This window comes from Aedes aegypti, chromosome 3 (assembly GCF_002204515.2).
Source record: "Aedes aegypti strain LVP_AGWG chromosome 3, AaegL5.0 Primary Assembly, whole genome shotgun sequence".
NCBI lineage: Eukaryota > Metazoa > Arthropoda > Insecta > Diptera > Culicidae > Aedes > Aedes aegypti.
In genome coordinates this window covers 212,791,298-212,813,389 of record NC_035109.1, presented here as the reverse complement: position 1 = coordinate 212,813,389, position 22,092 = coordinate 212,791,298, and the positions used below count along the sequence as shown (strand labels likewise).

Genomic DNA, 22,092 nt, shown 5'->3' with positions numbered 1-22,092 from the left:
TGTTTTGAATTGAGCTAGAAATCTTAAAAAGAAACTCTTACCCCACTCGAACTTTTGCCCCACTTTATTCTATAGTACAAAAAATAGTACTGAAAAGTACTGTTTTAGTAACACTGAAAAGTACCGTTTTTAATTTTAGCACTGAAAAGTACTGTTAATGTAGCACTGAAAAGTACCGTTTTATTGCTTTAGGTAGTTTTTAAGAAAACTTCCAAGAGCAGAGAGAATTCGTGTACGCACGCACAGCACGAAGGTACGATGCGCACTGATGTTCTTTTGCCTTCATATGTACTATCATTCGCCTATAAGTATACTACCCATCTTCAACTTGTATGCAAATTTGTTCCATACCTTGTTTGCAGAGCATCACAGACGGACATGTCGTCAGACCACGGAATTTATACATAGTAATAATAATACTATCAAAGAACAGAGGGTCTTCATAGGACACTTTTCTACATACATTTAAAAACACATGTAACAAAAATGATGTAACATTAGTCATTAACCTTTACGTTATCGCATTACAAGGCATTTTCAAATAGTTGCCATTTCGTCAATTTCCATTCGATTTTTTTTAAACCACCCTCAGTTGACTTTAAAAAGGTACAAGTTATTTTATTTTTATTTTTTATTTTATTTTATTGATGTACAAGGGGGTCAGGGGCCAAGTCTCCAGCATAAGTTTAAAAAATCACACCGTCCATAATACACCGGTGGGTTTTGGAGTTTAGGAAGTAGGCAACGCAACATCTTTGACCAGAAGGTTCTTTAAGTTTTGCTTCTACTCTTGACTTCCAATACACGTATGAATGATGCAAGGCCAAAAGAACATGAATCAGTCATACATATAGCGGTAGTGAAGTGTTTTGCCTAAGGATATGGGAAAGGAAGGATTTTGGGTGGTGTTTTGTTATTAGTTAAACATTTAGTTAATCTGATTCATCTTGCAATCAGTAATAAGAATATTTACAAAAACATGATACTTAACTTTTCTCGGAAAATACGCTGCCATGTCTTTCCTCTCCAATGGATTTTTCCTCGTTGTAATGGCGGGTTAGATATGAAAACAAGGATAAAGAGAGAAGAAATTTTAGTGATTGTTACATGCTTTATTGCTGTATTGGCCTACAATGAAATCATAGAAAATTCGCTCTTTGGATTCCCATGATAACAATCCCCATGCAGCTTTCGAGAAACTCCATGGCAATGATCACTGTACGCCATGTGTGGCATTCAGGACATCTCAACAATACTGAGGACGAACAACAAAAAATGAATTCAAAAGAGCGAAAACCTCAATGTTTCAATGTAGGACAATTCAGCTTTAATGCATGTGAGAAGTTCTTGGTGATATTCTCACAACGGCCATTCAGAATGGTTCGACGGATGTAGATAAAAGATCATTATGATAAAATTAACGCGACGACATGTTAGTGAACTCAGAACGATTATTGTATTTGCAACTGTTAATTTCGATAGTTAAACTTAGGGTCGGTTATTGTATATAACTTTTAAGATAAGCAGGAGTAAAGCACGAACGCGAAGTAATGACCTTCCATCCCATCTTCAAGTGCTCCCCACAAGCACAACACTTCATTCTGGCACTTTAGAACGTCCATGTTGTAACTTGTTCACACAAGAAATCTGCCTCGACCGAGTTGGCAGAACGCGCCCATACCCCTTTCTAAACCAAAGGACAGGGACTTTAAAAAGGTACAACTTGTACCGTACAAGTTATTTGTCATAAATGGACAAAAATAGGTTTGAAATTATTTCAATACCACCAGGCTCTTCTTCTATGATAGGTTGATTGTAGAAAAATATAAAAGGTACGTCTTTTTGCATTACACGTTAAATGTATCCCAAGCATTTGTAGGTAAAAAATACATTTTTTCAAAAATACAGAAAAGTTCAAGAAGTCATAAAAAAAGTTTTTTAAATGCTTGTTATAAGCCAAGGTTTAAGCAAAAAATTAAATCGTTTTGATTTTCGAGCTACGAAAAAATACACAAAATGCCAAAGTGTACCTCGTCTAAAGGAGGGGTTTGGGTATTAGAGCGTTAAGAATCTACCCATATATTGCGCTTAGAATCTTATGTATTTTCGTGACGATGTCTTGACATCCTGTACATCATTAGATATGGGACCAGGTTGACGTCCGCGGTGCAGCCGTAGTAAATTCCTCTGCCCTCTTGATTCATCTTTGCAGTCGGGTAAACTCCTCCCCCGTACTAAATGTACCATGCACAAGAGGTCTTAAGCCTTTTTTTTTCAGAAACGTTGCTGTTGAGCCCTTTTTAGCCCACCCACGCAAACTAACACCACTATCAGAAAAAATAATGTTAGCTCTTCCTGATAGTGGAATTGAGACTCAACGACCCTTACCAGAAGAAATACTGTAAGGTGTCGAGGAGAAGAAGGTCTGAGGCCAAGGGTAAAGGACTGTGTATTATGTACATTAGACTGATGCAAATTTTGAAGTTCCCAAGTAACCATAAGCACTAATAATTAATCAGCATCATAGATGCGTACATGCATTATAATAGCACCACAAATGCTTACACACCTTATAACAGCACTTTTGCTGCATAGAAACCCTATTACAGCATCATTAATGGGGCCCAGATAGCCGTAGCGGTAAACGCGCAGCTATTCAGCAAGACCAAGCTGAGGGTCGTGGGTTCGAATCCCACCAGTCGAGGATCTTTTCGGGTTGGAAATTTTCTCGACTTCCCAGGGCATAGAGTATCTTCGTACCTGCCACACGATATACGCATGCAAAAATGGTCATTGGCACAGTAAGTTCTCAGTTAATAACTGTGGAAGTGCTCATAAGAACACTAAGCTGAGAAGCAGGTTCTGTCCCAGTAGGGACGTAATGCCAGGAAGAAGAAGAAGAAGCATCATTAATGCTTCTAAGCCTGATGCATACAGGAATTAAATAAGCACTATATTGGCTTTATATTCGAATACAGGGCATGTTTAAATGCCATCCAGTATTTTGACAGATATACCACGTGCTTTGTGTTTGCATATAGTGGTAAGAGGGAGTCAAACATAAATCTTCTCACTACTACAATTGCAGGTTTTATGACGGGGAAAAGTGATGGTTTAAATTGGTCACTTTTCTTTCCAATACTGTTCATCTTATGTGGCCGTAGGAGCAAAGGAGCAGGACAACAACTCAACAATACGGGTGTCGCAGGTTCGAGACGCAAAATGAGGAATTTCATCATCATAAAACGAGGACCAAATGTGGCAATTGCAAGTCCTCAAAAGGATGAAAACTACCAAAATGAATATGTCTAATACGGAGAAGTACTATCTGTATAATTTTATTACATTTTTTGCACACTATTAGAGGTTTCCGTTTTCATTCATTCATTTATTTACCTAGTGTACCAGTTGCTTGGCCGCTTACGCGAAAGCTCTCTGGCTGCGTACGCGAAAGCACAAAATATTCGCCCTAAAAACCTGGCGAAAACAACTGACGTTTCTCACGTGGTCTTATATCAGCATTAGTGGTACAGAGAAGCACGGTTATATCTTGGCACTATAATGGCACGCTATTTCGCCTTTTCTGGCATTATAATAGCATTATATGCGTATATAAAACTGACATGCATCAAATGATTACCCTATATGCGCATATAATGCTGTTACCGTGCCGCATTATCGTGCTTACTGGTTACTTGGGTTTTTGCTCCCCTATGCTTAAACGATGTCAATTATGATGAAAATGATCTTCCCAAAATTTGAAATGATTCGAAAGAAATTTGGTTGTGCACACACTATTTGAAGTTTATATGGAAATTACTATGGAAAAGGCAAACCTTTTATGTTCAGTCCTCTAACTGCTCGCCATAATAATCTATGGAAAAGTGAAAACACTCATCTTATGTGAAAACTTCCCAGCTACAATTTTGCCGAAGACCACATTTCGATGGGACGTAAGGATAATTTGTTATTATTGATTACAAAGTCTAAATCATGCTGAGGTGATCATTCGATTACTTTCAGAGCAACACTGCTTTTTTGCTAAAGAACAAAGTAGCCTGGATTACTTTGATCTATTCTTCCCGCCAGGAGCACCACTGTTGCCTGCCAAAGTTGGTGAAGCATGCTACATGCAAACCAACTTTATGATGATAAATAGCAATTTATCCTGAGGTCCAATCAAAAAGTGGTCTTCGGCAAAGTTTTAGCTGGGAGGATTTCACATTAGACGAATTTGTTCACTTTTCCATAAAATATTATGACGAAGAGATAGAGGACTGGACACAAAAGATTGGTGTTTTCTATGGTCATCTCCATATAAACTTCAAATGGCGTGTGTACAGTCAAATTTCTTCCGAATCACTTCAAACTTTGGGAGGATGCTATTTACCATAATAAAAATCGTTTAAGCATAGTGGAGCAAACATTTCAAAATTTGCATCACTCTAATGTACATAGGGGGAGATCCCCCAGTGCCGGACAGCACCCAATACCGGACAAAGTCGAAACATTGAGAAGTCATGGTCCAATCAAGATGGTGTATTAGTAGAAAAGAAAGCTATTATGTAGACTAATGTTTGCGTAGAATAACACATCCTTGAAATATGCATCCCTTTTTAAAAAAAGTAGAAAAGTTTGGAAATCTTTAAAAATTTGACGTATCTTCTTAATTTTGAGCCTATTTAATAATTATTTTGAATATGAAAAAATACTTTGGATCCCGCAAGCATGATCGAACATAATCCTAATTTGATAGTATGAATGTATTTTGTACCATAATTGAAGTAAATATGGACAAATTACAATTTTGGTTAAGCACCTCCTGTCCCTCAGTTTCGGACAGCTTGATTTGTTATATGATATCTTTGTAATTATTGCATCAGTGTCTCAAAATACATTTATTTTTCATGGGTTCCGTCGACCATGGTATCAAACATGCAATAAAATTAAGAAGAATGAACATTCATAACAACATCGTTAAATGTGCTATTTTTCATCATATATGAAAGAGGTGTTTGATAGGCATCTTGCAAACTAAGAAAAACTCAAATTATTTTTGTAAATGTTGCAATTGCATTGAATTGGTAATTATAAACTATTTCTGTAGTGTACACATTCAATGATGTTCAAATTTACAGAATTCGAGGCATTTCCAGACTGTGTCCGGTATTGGGTGCCACCTTTCAAGTTCGATCAATTTGGTACTAAAATACATCATCAAAACTCAATGTCAAAATTCATATTTATATTTTCAAATTTATTTTTGTACACTATAAAAATGATAATATTTATCATAAATGGGTAACACGAGCCCATCAAATCAATATTTTTCGAATTATGAATTTAGTGGCTTAAGTGTCCGGTACTGGGGATCTCCCCCTAGACCATTTGAGCAATTCAGAGAGATGATCATGTTAGTTACGCTCAAATCTAAAATTGGAAAATTTGACCCCCTCCCTCTCCGTAACGCTTTTTGTATGGGAAATTTCAATTTTTTGTATAAGTCGTAACGCGTGAGCTTACTCCCCCTCCCCTAGAGCGTTACGTACTTTGTGGATGCCGCCTTATTCTTGTTTACTTTCAATCTAACGGCCTGCACGGAGAAAACGAAAAACCCATATTTGAGTACTCAGTAAACCACCATCGTATATTATGGGATATAAGAGTTCAAATGTGGAGGTGATATACGTACATCTTGCACGCAGCGTTATAGCGCATGTACGTATATCGCCTCCACATTTGTACTCTTATGCGCTATCGTATACGAGCTTGTGTTTACTGGGTATTTTTTTCAACTTATTTTTAAATTATTTTTCCCTCCCTATTTCATTCGCCCCTTCTTTTGTTGTCAGAGAGCGAAGAGCAAAACAACCCAAGCAGCGTTACCTCAAATTTGAGTAAGTGTCATAGTACTGGAAGTTGAGTTATTTGTTCTGCCGGTTGAGTGAAAAGAACTTAGCCAATAGGTATTTTTTTCGCATGACTGCAAATGAAAACAACTTCTACCTCATCAACTCAAAATTAGGTTAACGCACGAACCCCCCGAATTGAGTGGAATGAACTCACTTTTGAGCGTTATTTTTTTTTCTCTTATAAGCAGGTGAAATCAACTCATCTGTAAAAAATCTGAACGGCTACGGCAAATGAAATGTAATATGTTGTTAACAAAATGTTAATAAAATCTCGCATAACTTATGATCTTGCCCTAAAAGCCATTGGTAACCGAGTGTGTAGCTCGTTGTTTTTAAGCAAATGAATGGACCAAGATGAAAACTATCACCACTGGAAGATAGAGGGCCCAAGTAACCACAAGCATTATAACATTGCACGTATTCTACTGCTTATCAACAACATTGATGTAACATTGCTTTTATTCGACATATTTCAAGAGCTGTCAAGCAATAAAGCATTAACTCTACATTACAAATGTATCAATGCACTAACATCACTTTATAAATTGCACAGCTGCTCTAATGTTACTCTATGAATTGCTTCATTGCTTTATCGTCGTTTTTGCATTAGTGCAACTGTAAAAGGGCCCTTTTCCACTTTTAAACTACTTTATTGGTAGGCTTACGGCAATGCAGCTGCATTATATATGCAATGATATAATGCTCCATGGTTACTTGGGGACGATCTTCTCTTCATCGTGGCATTGTTAAATAACGTGTAAATTCATTCGTTTGCTCAGTAGCAACAAGCTACACACTTGGTTACCAATGGATTTTAGGGCGTTTGCCTAAATTATTCGAGAAATCTTAGATTTGTTTTACCAAATTAGGATGATAGTGTTGTCTAATAACACAAATAATAACAAATAATGAATGTAATGTTTGGAATGATACTAATAATGAAAAAAACTCACGTTTGAGTACTTCATTTTCTCCGTGTAGGGTTTTTGGCATTACGTACCTACTGGGAATGACCCTACTTCTCAGCTTTGTTTAGTTACTTGTGAAGTTACTTTTACGTGTGATAAGATTGCATTTGACCTATAAAATATAGCTTTTATAATAAACTTACGTCTTTATCTTTGCCTTGGTACTGATCTACGGTGTTGATTTCGATGTCCAAATCCTTTTCAATACTTGCTCCACCTTGAACGTTACAAAACTGTTTGAACAGGGTTAAATAGTACCGTAGAAGGTCTACTTGTGCTCTGAATGGTGCAATCACTCCAATGGAACTTCCATCGATACCACACTGTAAAAAATGAATAGTAGATATCAGCTCTTAGTCAATCTTATCAAACGTAAAACACATACGTCAACAAGCGCCATGATAACATAGATAACAATCGCTGCTTCGCAATAGTTCTCGTAGATTGCTTTCGGTTGCTCCCCTTGTTCGCCACTCTCTCGCTTTCGGCTGGCGTTGTAAGTCTGGCTACTTTTGAATGTGTTAAGCGTGTTAATAAGAACAACTGATAGCTCAAGATGAGAGGCTATTGTCCTGAGTAGCCACTTCTCTGACTTATGCTTCTGTTGCATGAGTTGTGCCATGGGTAGCTTCACTGAGGAATTGGCAACTTCTTCGGTCGCGCATAACAATTTTCCCTTATACGAGAAATCGTTGGCAAGTTTGGTAATTATCTTGTTCATACGATACTGTGTGGGTAAAACACAGCATGACTGTTCGGCGTCCAATCGGAAGAACAGGCTCTCATCGGCACCTAGGTCCCTGTAATAAAATACGTTCAGCATATCTATAGTTCAAAAAAGTTAAGCTTATCGTACTTGGCTTTCCGTGATTTGATCACTGGTGGTAGTTGGTCTGGGTCGCCAATTAATACGAATTTGTCCGACGAAAGTAGCGGTCGAATAACAGCACTTTGAAAGACCTGTGTTGCTTCGTCAACGATGCAGAAATCGAAGGTCCTTTGAACAAGCATCGGATGGTCGGCCCCGAGACATGTCACGCCGACAATTTGCTGGAAAAATTAATCAAGGTTGTTGTAGTCTTTTTAGATAGTTGGAAGTTCAACACTAAGTTAGAGAAGATTATGGTTATGAGTAATCACTAAACGCTACGCGGGCTAAGATGTGCTGGACAAAATTAAGAGCATCTTGACGGACGACAGCAATATGATGGAAAGCTGGAAGCAGCACTTCGATGAACACTTGAATGGTGCTGAGAGCGCAAGTAATAAGGATCAAGACAACGAAAGAAATGTTGAGGGAAGTTAAGAATGCCATTTACATGCTCAAGAACAGCCTTGAAATACGTGGGGCATTATCGTACCTGCTATTCGTCTATATGTTATCGAAAAAAAAATTTTTTTTTTGTATGGTGTTCAGTTGGAGCTGCCTGACAGCTTAACTTGTCAAGGCTGAACCCTCGGTCTGGCTTTTGCCAAGTTTCTCCTCTACCAGGACCAATACTCAGACGGACTAGGCAATGGCGCCCACATGAACACTGTTTTTTATTAGTATTGTGACGTGGTAGTTTTTGAAAAATACCCATATTCCCTTGCTTCTGAGAAAAGGAAGCATTGTGAAAATCAGCAGCTCCATTAGAATTTGTTTGAAATAGTAGTGTAGAATTTGTTTGAAATAGTAGTGCATTACTAATACTGTCTAGTCGAAATGGTTTTGAATAATTTGTCATTCAAGTGCTATTCTGATTACTATTGTCTTTTACTTAAGATTAGAGTCTTAAATGTCAAGTGTCGTCAAGTCTTAACAAAATTAGGCTGTTTAGTAGTAGTTCTAGTTAATTTCATTTTTGTTGTTAAAAGTATTTATTAATCATTACGTTCATATATCCTTAAAGAAAAAAGTCGCTTTCCTTGTCTGTTCAACAATTTTTCGAAACTAGCAAGTGTACCCTAATCAGTCTTCAAAATATCCTTTGCATTGCGTTGCTTTGATCAATAAATTAGGGAGTAGGAAAATGCACACTCCTCATTTCCTAATCCAGCATTGCTTTGATTTGATCCTATCATTTCGTGAAAATACTGCATCAATGATCTAGAAAAAATATCAGCTCCTTCTGTTGGGCGAATATGTCTAGTAGGCATAGCAACCGCACGATTATCGTTTCATTGCGTGGTTGAAAACTGTCAGAATGCAGTTGTTTGCGGGTGAAAATGTTCATTGTTCTAAAATAGGTTGAGTATTTTATAATGCAAATAAAATTTTATTTGGTTTTATTGTATTTTATTGTTGCTTTTCTTCTCTTATAGGAAACACTCTAGGACAGGACGTGACAGCTCAACTAAGACTGCCCTGTTGTTTTTACGTCGATAACCTTGCCGATACAAAAACCAGTGTTACCAGTATCCTTTTTATGCAAATCTTGTGAATAAATTCAAATATCAAGGCTCATAATCTGAATGTTTCTCGCACGCTTTATTCATTTAGCGCAATAGAGGATGCTATATTTTCAAACAATTAGGTTGAAATTTAAAACCGGTGATATTTTTAAAGACAATTGACACAATTTCCACTATTTTGGTCTTAATTAGGAATTTTATATTTATTTTAGCATTGTAGGAGCACATGCTTTGAACTTAACATCGAATATGAATAGATTTGAAACGAAAAGATTTCACTAAAAATTTCCAAACTTTTCATAAAAACTTTACTGTACGAACTAGCAACACGGCCAGGCTAGCAACAAAGTGCCCTGTTGCAATCCAACTCAACGATGTGAAAGTAGGCCTTTGCCAAAACGACCAATGAGAAGTGGTCTTTTTTGACAGGCAATTGGTTTCATTTTTGTACTTTGACCTGTCACGTCTTGTCTTAGGAAACACTGAATGATTGGTAATGAGATATGAAACGACTCTATATTAATAGCCATGCAATTTGGTCAAGGCTTGTCCGCTACGGCGCCAGATGGGAACCTGAAGCCCCAAAATAAACATATTCTGTACCTCTTGCTATTTTTTCGCTTAGCGCTTTAATCGGTGGCCTTCGCCATTGGTGCCAGATTCAATCAGTAGCCTCATCGTGCTTATAAGCATATATTTTTACTAGTACGTACTGACGACATTAGGAATTTCGTGCATCGAGCTTTACTTATTCTACCCACAGCTGAATGCGACCAGGCGACAGTCGTTTTGACTAATGGCAACATCCACATGCTTCTTCTTCTTCTTTCTGGCGTTACGTCCCAACTGGGACAAAGCCTGCTTCTCAGATTAGTGTTCTTATGAGCACTTCCACAGTTATTAACTGAGAGCTTTCTTTGCCGATTGACCATTTTTGCATGTGTATATCGTGTGGCAGGTACGAAGATACTCTATGCCCTGGGAAAATTTCCTTTACGAAAAGATCCTCGACCAGCGGGATTCGAACCCACGACCCTCAGCATGGTCATGCTGAATAGCTGCGCGTTTACCGCTACGGCTATCTGGGCCCCCTAAATCCACATGCTTCCAGTTTATTTATTCATGTTCCCGGCAATAGTTCAATTATTACGTGCGACATGTTCACTTAAAACTACCATCACACGACATGTATCGAATCTTAGACCCAAACTTCCTCAGCATCGCTGAAATTTTTACGGGCTATGATAGGTTAGATTTAGATTTCATCAAGATCTCATGTGCACGATTTTGTCTAGTCCAATCCAGATTATTGTAAGATCACATAATGAAATCGACTAAGTGCTTCTTTTCGAGCCCCTACCCACTTCATTTAAATTACTCAATCTTGAAATTTTCGTTTCTAGCCACCATCCTAAAGGTAAGCGGGGTTATCCCAGATACTCTTTAGTGATGTTAAACTCGGTCAAAAAGTAAATTATTTGTATGGAATTATTACATGGACATCGGAAAATTTTCGCAGCATTCGATTACTGAATCGAGCACTTTAAATCATATGGTGCAATTCCGAATGGCAAACATATTCTAATCCAGATCAGCTGAAATGATTTGCATCAATGATGCAATACTTTGGATCAAATGATCACAGGAGCATTGAAATGCGAGGATTCAAATTCATCATTTGGAAATGAAAAATTTCAAGGCATGCTTTTTAAATCTCTCTTGCACAATGATGGTTTCGGAAGACGGTCCCTAATAATCGATCTCAGCGTCTTACTTTCCATAGTCATTTTTATAGTGAATATTGAAGAGTAAAGTTACCTTAGGCTTCTATTACAGTCTCCTACAAGATTCACTTTTTGGTGGCAAATGCAATGCTTCACAACGCCTACTTTCTACTTGTAAATTTTGCGAAAATGAAGCTGGAATTAGATTATTTATACCGCTGTTACAAAAGAGGTATTTATTATTATGGCAATGTAAAAACCATATTAAAATTAGATTGTCGCCACTTATTTCTACTCAGTGAATCTACTAGTCATTTTCCTAAGAGTTCCTAAGTATTCCCTACGTCGTATATGATAACGATGTATCTAGCTAGCTAATAGTAAAAGTGGCTACGGATCATTCTGGTTAGCAAAAGGCAAACTGAACGTCACCAATAGTTTTAATGTCCACTTCGAATAGATTAATTATTTGAACGCATAATGTCCGTTGGATCACATCCGAGATATTATTGCGTCTATGCCATATGAATTATGACGCGGCTTTAAGCAAAAAATGCCAAAATGTGATACCACCACTACAGGTTACGCCTTTGGTTTCCATCATATGGGCTAATGGATTATGCCCTCCCATCGCGGCAAGGTCGCATAACCAAGGGGAGGGTATATGTTATCGAAAAATATTCATCCCCAAACCAAATTTACCATGCACAACACGCATATAAGTTTTCGAATGCCGGGTGCTTAGAATGATCTTCAGCGGAATGCAGGATGTAGCACTATATTAGCCGTACAGACGGGATTTAATCTGATATACGGCATATGGCTTTCTGAGACGAGCCCGCCCAACTCTGAGCCAAACCCATTACACCCGATTCTGTTTTTGCACGGATTTTTTTACACGGCCGTCCAAAATAAGTTTCCATCCATTTTTTTTTCACCCAAATCCTTGATTTGTATAAAACGTCGAGAAATGGAGTTAGTTTGTTTGCACGGTTTTTGAAATTTTGAACTCCCCCGTGCAAAAACAGAATCGGATGTATCTAGAAGTTAACTAAATCCAGAAGGAAACGGCGGGCAGCACAAATTGCAAGAATGCGTAATAGTAATTCTTCAAAGATGGTGCTCGATTCGAATCGAATTAGTACAAGAAAGTGTGGATCGAGCTAGGTGGGCGAATCAATTTCATGCGGCTACGAATCGATTTTGTGGGGTGAAATTATTGATTCAGTATAGTATAGTAATTTTTCTTATAGATCTATATCATTTTTAGTTATCTAAAATCGTTCTAAACACGTTTTGGGCGATGATTTATTTTTATTCGCGGATCTATGAATTTTGGCTGATTTTTATAATTTTTATTTTTGAACATCCCTATCCTTTTTCATTTTTTTCTTGAAGTCTCTTCTAGTTACTGATTTTTAGCTATAATAAAAATACAAGTTTTTACAGTAATTTTAAAAGTAATAAATTTTTATGTTTTTTTCCTGGATTTTTTTATAATTTTCCGTGTAATTAACGGAAAAACAGGTTTTACGATTTTTTTATTACACTTCAAATGAACCCCAGGCTTTTGTAGGTTGTATAACAATCAGTGTTTTGATTTCGATCCGAATACGCCGATCGAACCATATTAAGAGAGTGTTACAGTTCATGAACCATAACAGTTCTTAGCACATTGCAATCGGAGAGCCCTGTGAATGTTGATATTCACTCTCTCGTTTGGTACGTAGCGAGATTGCGTTCAAGAGTAGTAACTCTCACAGACTACAACGGTATCGAGCCATTCGGGTGATTTATGTTTTGCATAAAATTCGATAACAACTTTCATATTTTCTGGTAATGCAGCTTTAAACAACTTAAATTGGATCATCGAACACAATTTTGGTTGCAAACATAGCACAGAAAATGGAGAATATTCGCCTCTGTTTCGTGATCAGAATGAGAGCGTGTCAGCGAATGTTACAAGTGTTGACACACAGTGATCGGCGCCAAACAGTGGGTGGTGTGTGTCTGTCTTTTATCCTTTCGCGGCTCGTTATATTCCACGAACGATAAATGTCATGCGTGTTGTGTGAATACAGGCGGATAAATGTGTTAAAATTTTGGCCCGTGTGTCAATGATCGTTAAATTTTCCAAAGTTCGATAACAATACAATTTTTCAAAATAATTTCAAATATACAAAAAAGTTTCAAAAGTCATAAAAAACTTTTCTTATATGCGTGTTATAAGTAAAGGCTTAAGGCGGTGTTGGGTATTAGAGGGTTATTTAATTGAACGTGCTCAGGAGAAATTCAAACTTTTGACCCTTGTATGATAGACGAGTGCTAATCAATGAAGCCCCTTATACCGCCATCATCGATGTATGGTACCGGCGCCTGCCTCAGTACAATCTAGCACGACTGAAACAACCAGCCAATGCGTACGCGTAGCATCTTAAAACAGTGTTGCCGGATGATGGAGAGATCGATGGGGCCCCTCTGCTAGAGGACAGTCAAAGCAGCCATTAACGACGAACATCTGAATGGAACACAGGCGCAGACGCCAGAGCAGCGAAGGTGATGCCTACGTCAGCATAGCGGACTGTGGAAACTAACCAGCTCTTACGATGGGGAAGTTTAGGATGCCATATTCAACAGCTCAAGAACAACAAAGCCGTTGGCAAGGATGATTTCGGAGCCAAACTCATCAAGATGGGTCTTTAGAGTTTGGCCGCTTGTCTGCTGATAGTCAGATTCTGGGAGACTGAACAGCTACCGGAGAAATGGAAGCAAGACTATCTACAAGGAGGGCGACAACCTGGAGTGTGTGAAATATCGTGCAGTCACTATCTGAAACGCCACCTATACCAAGTGCTATCCAAGATTATCATCCGTCGTCTATCACCTACACGCAAAAAAATTGTGCGGTAAAAACTACCATTTTAGTGGTTTAACTTAAGCGCTCGCACCGGCAATTTGCAGCAGACCAGAAATGCGCTTGATTTTACCATGTCTGTAGTCAAAATCAGATTGTTGTAAATTATTTCTGTCAAATGTACCAGTAATGTGGTGGGATGTACCGTAAACATAGTAAATTGGTCTGAAATTGCATGGTAGTTTCAAGAATGGGCGTAGTCAGCTAAAATAGTATTTTTACCACAGAATTTTTTCCCGTGTATAGCAAACGAGTTCGTGTGAAATTATAAAGCATGTTTCATAATCGCGTAGAGCTATGGAAGATCATGGATGAGAAAATTTTTCCAGTAAAGCTGCCAAGATTGAACCAACAAGTTGTGCGCCAGCCAAAAAGTAAATAAAGAAATGTCAAAATACTTCGCTGAGGAAGTGAATCACTTTTAGGGCTCGAGTCCTAAACTGGAGAGCAATCATAATTGTTTTATCGATACACACATATGGAATAAGGGATGGTACACAAATTATGTCACGCTCCCCCCCCCCCTTGGAGCGTGACGTAATTTGTGCATGACCCCTAAAATTGTTCGTACCTTCTTGTGTTCAATTTGCAAGTTATTGAAATCGTTTTGACCGACACTCGGCGCATAATCGATCGGCGCGCAACTTATTTGGTGGTCTGCGGTTTTGAGAAAAGGTTTGCAAAGTGACCAACTAGTACCAGGCCATGGCGCGTAACATTCGAAGTAAAGAGGAAGAGATGGAAATGCTAAAAATTCTCGAGAAGCTCAATAAAACAGCGTAAAGTTCTTGGGCGAACAATCCAGTTCGGTCGAATCTTGCCGGGACCACGACAGTGTAATGGACTTTCGTGCCCACTGTTAAGAACTCCATACCAAAAGTGGGACAAGGAGAAAAGTATTACAAGGTAAACCAAAGGTAAAAATAGAGGTATCCATCAAGCACTAGACCAACACAATCTCACCAGACCTGCCTCTTTCTCTATCTGCAATCATGTACTTTGTTTTGGTAGTGGTAATAGTCAAGCCTTTCCTCCTTTTTTCCTTTTTAGGGCAACAAAAGCCACCTGTATAGGATAGGAAATGGAAGAGCCTGGGATTGAAGGCATGACCATCTGCTTATAAGGCAGAAGCGATAGCCATTAGACCACCAACCTCGTCAATATCAGACCCTATGTTATTTGGAAGATAATTTTACAAGAAAAATATTCAAAACCACTTTAGGAATAATTTTAAACTCTAGTATATTGCTAAACACTTACGTGTGAATTGTACACGGCTGCAAGTTCCTCTGGAGTCGAACAGTTCTCTGTTAGACGGTTTTCGCTGAATTCTGTTAACGCTGGATTGATACGGGATACCGAACCCAAACGCATAAACTTGATGTTGTACGTAAGCAATCTTAACAGCACATTATCCACGGCGGAATGTGTATTACTCGTAATTAGAATAGATTTGTTCATTGCCACCAGCAGTCGAATCAGTGCGATCACAGTTTGAGTTTTTCCTGTTCCAGGCAATCCTTTGAAGAGGCAGTACGTTTTGGTCCCTACCGCAGTCAGAACCGCTATTTTCTGATGTTTGTTGAGGTTCTGTAAAATTTGTTTCGCTTCAGCACTAACCGCTGCGGGTACAGTACGTGTAAATGTTGGCCTTTCACGGTCAATGATGATTCGTCTTAGCTTGTCGGACCGTTCACTATTGTCCAGCAATACGCCAATGTTCGTTAGGTTGAACGTCATCTGTGTCCTTGATGTGTATTTATCCAAATGGAACATCTCTTTCGCGTAGTATTTGCTCAAATCGCGCTCCAGGTTTATAGTAACTTGGCGCTTTCCGACGCTTACCACACGACCTGAGGCAACTGCTATTCGATTACTGGTGCTACATATCAAATACTCATTCACTTCGAACAGCATAGAAAGGTTTTCGGTTGCTGAAATCATAAAGTACAAAAATAGTTATTAATACACCTTGAACATGTTCATGTCTAATTAGATGAAATCGACGACAAGGAATTTTCTATACTTATTTGAAATATAAAATTGAGCAAATGTATTCGTACAAGTTCAATATACCAAATATACCGTAAAGTACATACTGCTAGTTCGCTGTTGGAACTTCAATTAATATCGTTAAAAATACTGCTCTCTATGAAATTTCAATAAAGTCTACACGATGATTCGTCCCCCCCATTGGAGGCTGAATCTCGCCAGGGTTTTACGCAGCTTCTTATGAGGTCGACATCACGCTAGAGCCCTGTAACACTTCTTCTGATAGCTCAAGATAGCTCATGCAACCAGCTGACAATCCAAAAGTGGTGATTCGTTATAATATAGGGTGTCCCAGAAAGTATAGGCACGAATTGGATAATGAAAATCATAATACTTTTCCAAAAAATTAAATTTCGAAGACTTATTCAAACACTCAAATCAGAAAAGTTAACAAACTTACTCTATCAATCCTACGTGTATCGCAGGCGAAATTCTACACGTTCCGCTCTAAACCAACTCGATTTTTCACTTTTAGAACGTTTAATTTCCAGATTTACAAAACGACGAAAGTAAGATTCTCCACTTTCGCAACCTAACCGCTACTTTCGCCGCTCCGTTGTATGGGAGACAAAGTGATTAAACCACGAATCAAAACAAAACATTACTTGAGTCGATTTTACACTGGTACAAACACGTCGTAAGTAACTGATTGAAACGTCATATATTTTTTTGTGGGAAATGATAGGAATTACCTAGTGTTTTAACGCGAGCTGATTGCATGCAAAATTTAAGCTATATACACGGTAAAAAAAATGTTAAAAAGGGGATTCATTTTAAAAAAGTTTTAGAAGAAAGGTTTTGATTCTTCTTTAGTAACTTTCTCAAAACAGTATGAAAGTTACTTACGTCGATTTTAAAAAGTAATCGAGAAATATTTTTATATTTTTTGTATTTTTTCACAGGATATTTTAACCAGCATCTGTAATAAATTTGCGTTGCGTTGCGTTGCGTGGTAACGGAGTATTTCGCAGATTGCATACTGAAAACTGTCATGTTAGTTACTTTACCACTCTTTTTCCAATTGCTCATGGAGAACTATTTTGGATGGAATAGCTATCCAATCGGAAGTCAGAAATGAAAAGACATGACAATGTCCATTGCCGGCCACGCCCATCTTCTCCGTTACGAGGAAAGGAAATGAAAATGATGATATGACACCTACTTGAAGAGAGGCCAGCGACTCACCGACGCCCTCATAGATGTCAAGGAGTTGGATGAAGGGAAGGGTGATGGTCTAGGATTCACTATAAGCGAGTGATGCGACCGGATTGAAATTTAGTGTAGGTGTAGATAAGTATATTTTTTGTTATTGAGTGTAAGTGTGAATGTAATGGTTTCATCGTCGTTGGGAGTGACGCAGCTAAGAAAGTTAATGTCACTCCATGTGCGTTCGTCTTCCAGGGATGAGACACAGGTATTTCCACCTAGTGCCCTAGCTAAAAAGCTTTGGTTTGAGCGCCATTACTCGCTCTCTGAAACGAGAAAATAAATTGGCCTGTCCCCATGATTCAGAAAAAGCCCAGATTGCATTAATATATGTGGTCTAATCGAAACAAACTCACCAAATACGTTCATATGTCTAAACGCCGAGTAGAAAACCGTTTCCTCAAAAAGAAAAAACTTCAACGATTCTATAGGGAATTTGAATCGGCATCCTCTGAATGGTTTCGTATATGAATAAAACTTAACGGCATGGAACTATATGATTTTTCTTCTTAATTTGTCTGAATCACACATTTCTCAAACGAAACAAAACTATCCGGGTGGCGTAGCACCAATGGGATCATGTCAACATCTAGCACGCCACAAGTCATCTTCAAAATCTTCGCTCAAAAAAAGCACTTTGATTACAGCACAATCAGCCAATTATATTGCAGCTATTCAGCGTTGCACAAAGCACTACAACCCGGATAACATTGCACCTGCTAATATCGGCGGAATCGCGAACAACGAGAGCACAAAACATTTTTCAGGTGGCATAGCACCATCAGCCGAATCTATTTTTCACTATCCGAAAACGCAGAACCGAGGTAAACGTGACAGAAAATTCAAAACGCAGCCGCCCGCGCGCATGGCTTGCTGCGATCTGTTGAAACAACTTGATGTATTTAGCTTAACCAGCATCTGTAATAAATTTGTTTGATTTAATAATCGTTTACATTAAAAATTTTGATTTGAGAAACTCAATTCTTATCTGGTCAGCACAGACCCTACTTTTTGTTTTTGTTGAAAAATAACTAGTTAAATATAACTACCGAAAAGCTAAATATTACATATACTTTGCAATTGGCTTAAATGGAAAAATTGATGTGAAGTTTTGCGAAAAAGTTACACGTCTTCTCAGTGAGAATCGAACTCACGACTCCCTGATCTCTAGTTAGGGCGCGTTACCCCTACGCCATGAGAGTACTCATGAACGCAGAAGTTATCCTGCACTCAAAATAATCCAAACGTCATTGTTACGTGAAAACATACGTGGTTTTTTTCCATCGCACTTTCCACGTAACTCTTACGTGAATCATAGGTAGCCCAGAATGAACGCATGAACTTTTGAACTTCGTCCATTCCAATGGTGCTACAAGTAAGAGCTACGTGGATTTTCCGGTAGCCTTTACGAAGCGTTTCAATAGGATCTAGATGGTTTTGCATTAAATTTAACTGTAGTAAAGACCAACCTTATTTCTAATAGGCTTTGGAAGAAAACTAATTCCCAATTGGAAAATATTAACAAACTTAAAAGATTGTGATATTTTTATTGGCAATCTGAGCATTTTGAATACTGTTTCCTCAATGTTGTGAGTTTGGTCTTTCTTGTTGTAGCCTTCGCGTGCTATAATTGATAGAGGTTATAAATCAGGTATAAAATATGAAGTAATGCAGGGATCCTTTGGTATTAAAAGCATATTTACCTTGAAATCAATCTTATACAGGGTTTAAAGCAGCAGTGGCTTCTGAAAATAGAGATACAAAACTATAGAGGACGAATGTCGCTGGTGTTCCCTTTGTTCTCGCTCAGAAACATGTCGTGTACATAACTGTCAAACTGCATACATTTCCGCGTTGACATTTATAGCCACGCCTATCTTCGCTTGCAAGAGATGTTCCGACAGCGACGCCAGCGACATTCTTCCTCTATAATTTATTGCCTCTATTCTTCTGAAGTTCTTCTAAAATCAAGCGGGCGCCATCTTAGGATTTGAGTTCAACACCGAATGTACGTACAATATGCAGATGTCAAAATGAACTTAGGCACCTACGAGAATTTCACGTAAGTGCGATAGGTAACCTCAGTAAAAATTACCGAGTCACTGTTTGGTGGTTATGAATAGTTGAGTGACCTTTATCTTCGTCAGGTGAAGTGGAGGTAAAATGAATTTGGAATGATCTACGTGATTTTTCACGTAGCAATGACGTTTGGATTTTTTTGAGTGTGAATTCGATTTCAGCTCAATAATCACGTGTTCCTTTTTCGCAAAGTACAGCTCTTTCGGAAGAATTAGATGCCCATCCAAACACAACGCTTTCTATTTATCCAATGCCTAGCCCGAGAGCGCATTATTTTTTTAGGTAATGAAATAGCACACAACACTAGCCAGCAACTGTACTGGCTGAGGTTTCTATTGTGTGGGCTTCCAATGGGTCGCGACGTTCTCAAACGACCGGTTACGGAACATGAGTCCGTTGCTCGATAAATACTTGTTTTCAATTATGAATCGTGGTTTACGGCTAACCAGCCGAGTGGAAGTTTAACAACCACCGAAAAGCTAAACATTACATATACTTTGCAATTGGATTAGTTGTGAGTTCGATTCTCACTGAGAAGACGTGTAACTTTTTCGCAAAACTTCACATCAATTTGTCAATTTAATCCGATTGCAAAGTATATGTAATGTTTAGCTTTTCGGTAGTTGTAAAACTTCCACTCGGCTGGCTAGCCGTAAACCACGATTCATAATTGAAAAACAAGAAGTAAAATATGTTTTTATTAAAATGTTTCGCCGTGGTGAGTTCAAGTTCATTGCATCAAGGACGTTTTACATATTTTTTTGTTTGAAATTTTATTTGGCTTTGCTAGAGAACACTTGAAAAAATGGTAAAATTCGAAAATTCTCGTATTTTTCTCTCCACATAAGACAATAATACGAAGTTATAATTCTTCAGGTATTTAAAATAGTAATAAAAATAATACATTTCAGATTTACCAAAGGTTAATCATTATTCTCTTGGATAGGCAATCTTATTTTTTTATTTATTTATGTTTTACGTAAATATAAGGATTTATTTTTTGACAATTCTCAAATCGGCCACATATAGAATTGGATTTTTGGTTCCCATACAAACTTTACATGCTTTAGTTTAAAATTTCAATTTGAATGAGTGATAGTCTAATCAATTACCATATCTTCGCTGATAAATATATTTTTTCAGTGGCTCAAAAATAACGCGATTTGTGCAAGACTGATAAGAGAAATTTTACGTAATCAACACATTAATAATTAAATTATTCATTAAAAAATCGTAATTTGCTCTTGTTGGGTACAGTAATCAAATGTGTAAAAATCAGATTTTTATCATCACTGGTCTTGAAATAGCAGTATGGTGAAGTCGTGCCCATACTTTCTGGGACACCCTATAGATGCTATTTGGCCTAGTCCCCGACTGTAGAGCTAGCTTCAGCGAGAGTTCTCTAAGAAAGAAATGTCTCCGATGTTGTCGTTTTTCTTCTTGCACCAATACCAGCCGGTAGAGTGCCGAAGTCAGTTCAGCGATTCCGGAGAAGGAGGGAATCTCGGAGTAAGATCTCCCAAACAGATGCTGACCGGGAAGATTCCGCAGTCAGTCCTGCGATACTGGTGGAGGGTATCTTACGGCGCTCCGATGACTCGGTGCAATTCCAAGTTTTGTTTATTCAGCCCTGGCGGTGGTCCCGAATATTCCCGACAATTCCTCTTGAAACTGTTATATCGATGATGGTAGGACAGGTACCAAGGTCGGTCTAGCGAATCCGGATGGCAGATAACTTCCAGTTCCCAGGTGCCTCAACGACCCTAGTCTCCGGCGATGGATTTGTTGGAAGCTATGAAGACAACTACAACTCCAGGATAGTTTAGTCTAAACACTACAACCGACTATGACCGTGGTGTTATTCCTACGGATGCGAGACAAGAATCCCAACACTCATTTTTAGTGTCGTAATCCGGATTGGTCCTCCATTCGCCAAACTCCTCGTCCAGGTCCACAAAGCTTCTAGATTCTGCCTCCTCGTTCACCACAAACGTCGTCTCCAAACGGTTCTACCTTCCGAAGATCACAAAGCTCCCCCTGTTGCCAGACTACCTCCTAACGGATTACGAAGCTCGTAGAGGTTCTACCTTCCGAGGATCACACAGCTACTCCTCAATTCTAATCCTGTACAAGTGACCCCACTCCGACGCTTGCACATGTTCCGATTAGCCAGCAGCATATATGGATCCACGGTTTTTGGTTGGTAAATGGCTGGGCATGGCGTACCATTGGTACCTCGCGTACCTGAAGGAATAAAATAGACCCCTCTGTGCGGTCCTTAGCCTCTTGCCCAGCAACTCCTATCCCTACGGCACTGGCCGGGGTACGAGTAACCTTAGGGAAGATCGGGTAACCAACCCCCGGTGGGAACTTTGGTCGTATGCTGACAGGGAAGGGGGGGTTTGCTTTTGCTTTTGCTTCTGCAAACCTTGAGCGTCTGTACTCCATGTTAGGAGCGGCTCACAACAGCGTCTGTTCCCCATGTGAGGGGCGGCTGATAATCGTCCGAGTGCCAGAGAAGGACTCTAAGCTAAACTGCGCACTATGGCCCTCCGAACATTTAGGGGGAATGGTCCTCCGGAAATCTAGGGGGTTGGTGTCAGGCCCTGCAAGCCAGCCGTAAAAACACATCAGCACAGGAACGTCAACGAGAGAATACGGACCGGAACAATCGGCAAAGACCACAGCGACGGAAATGGACTAACGATTGGAAACTCGGTACGTGGAACTGCAAATCTCTCAACTTCATCGGAAGCACACGCATACTCTCCGATGTACTGAATATCCGCAGTTTCGACATCGTAGCGCTGCAGGACAGGTTCGATGGTGCGAACGTTTAGAGA

The 22,092-nt window shown here is 38.8% G+C and overlaps 1 protein-coding gene across 4 annotated transcripts in view; it reads right to left on the bottom strand.

Annotated features, from left to right (window-relative positions):
- The window catches only part of LOC5570012 (DNA replication ATP-dependent helicase/nuclease DNA2), a 58,692-nt gene that overhangs the window by 16,144 nt on the left and 20,456 nt on the right, over positions 1-22,092 (bottom strand). For 3 of the 4 annotated variants that reach the window (XM_021854807.1, XM_021854806.1, XM_021854804.1), the window contains 4 exons: positions 15,173-15,846; positions 7,737-7,930; positions 7,266-7,680; positions 7,024-7,203 (listed from right to left, as the gene is read on the bottom strand). In XM_021854807.1, the coding sequence (XP_021710499.1) occupies positions 7,024-7,203; positions 7,266-7,680; positions 7,737-7,930; positions 15,173-15,846 (1,463 nt within the window). The remainder of the gene's footprint in view (positions 1-7,023; positions 7,204-7,265; positions 7,681-7,736; positions 7,931-15,172; positions 15,847-22,092) is intronic. The other variant, XM_021854805.1, reaches the window with a different exon arrangement.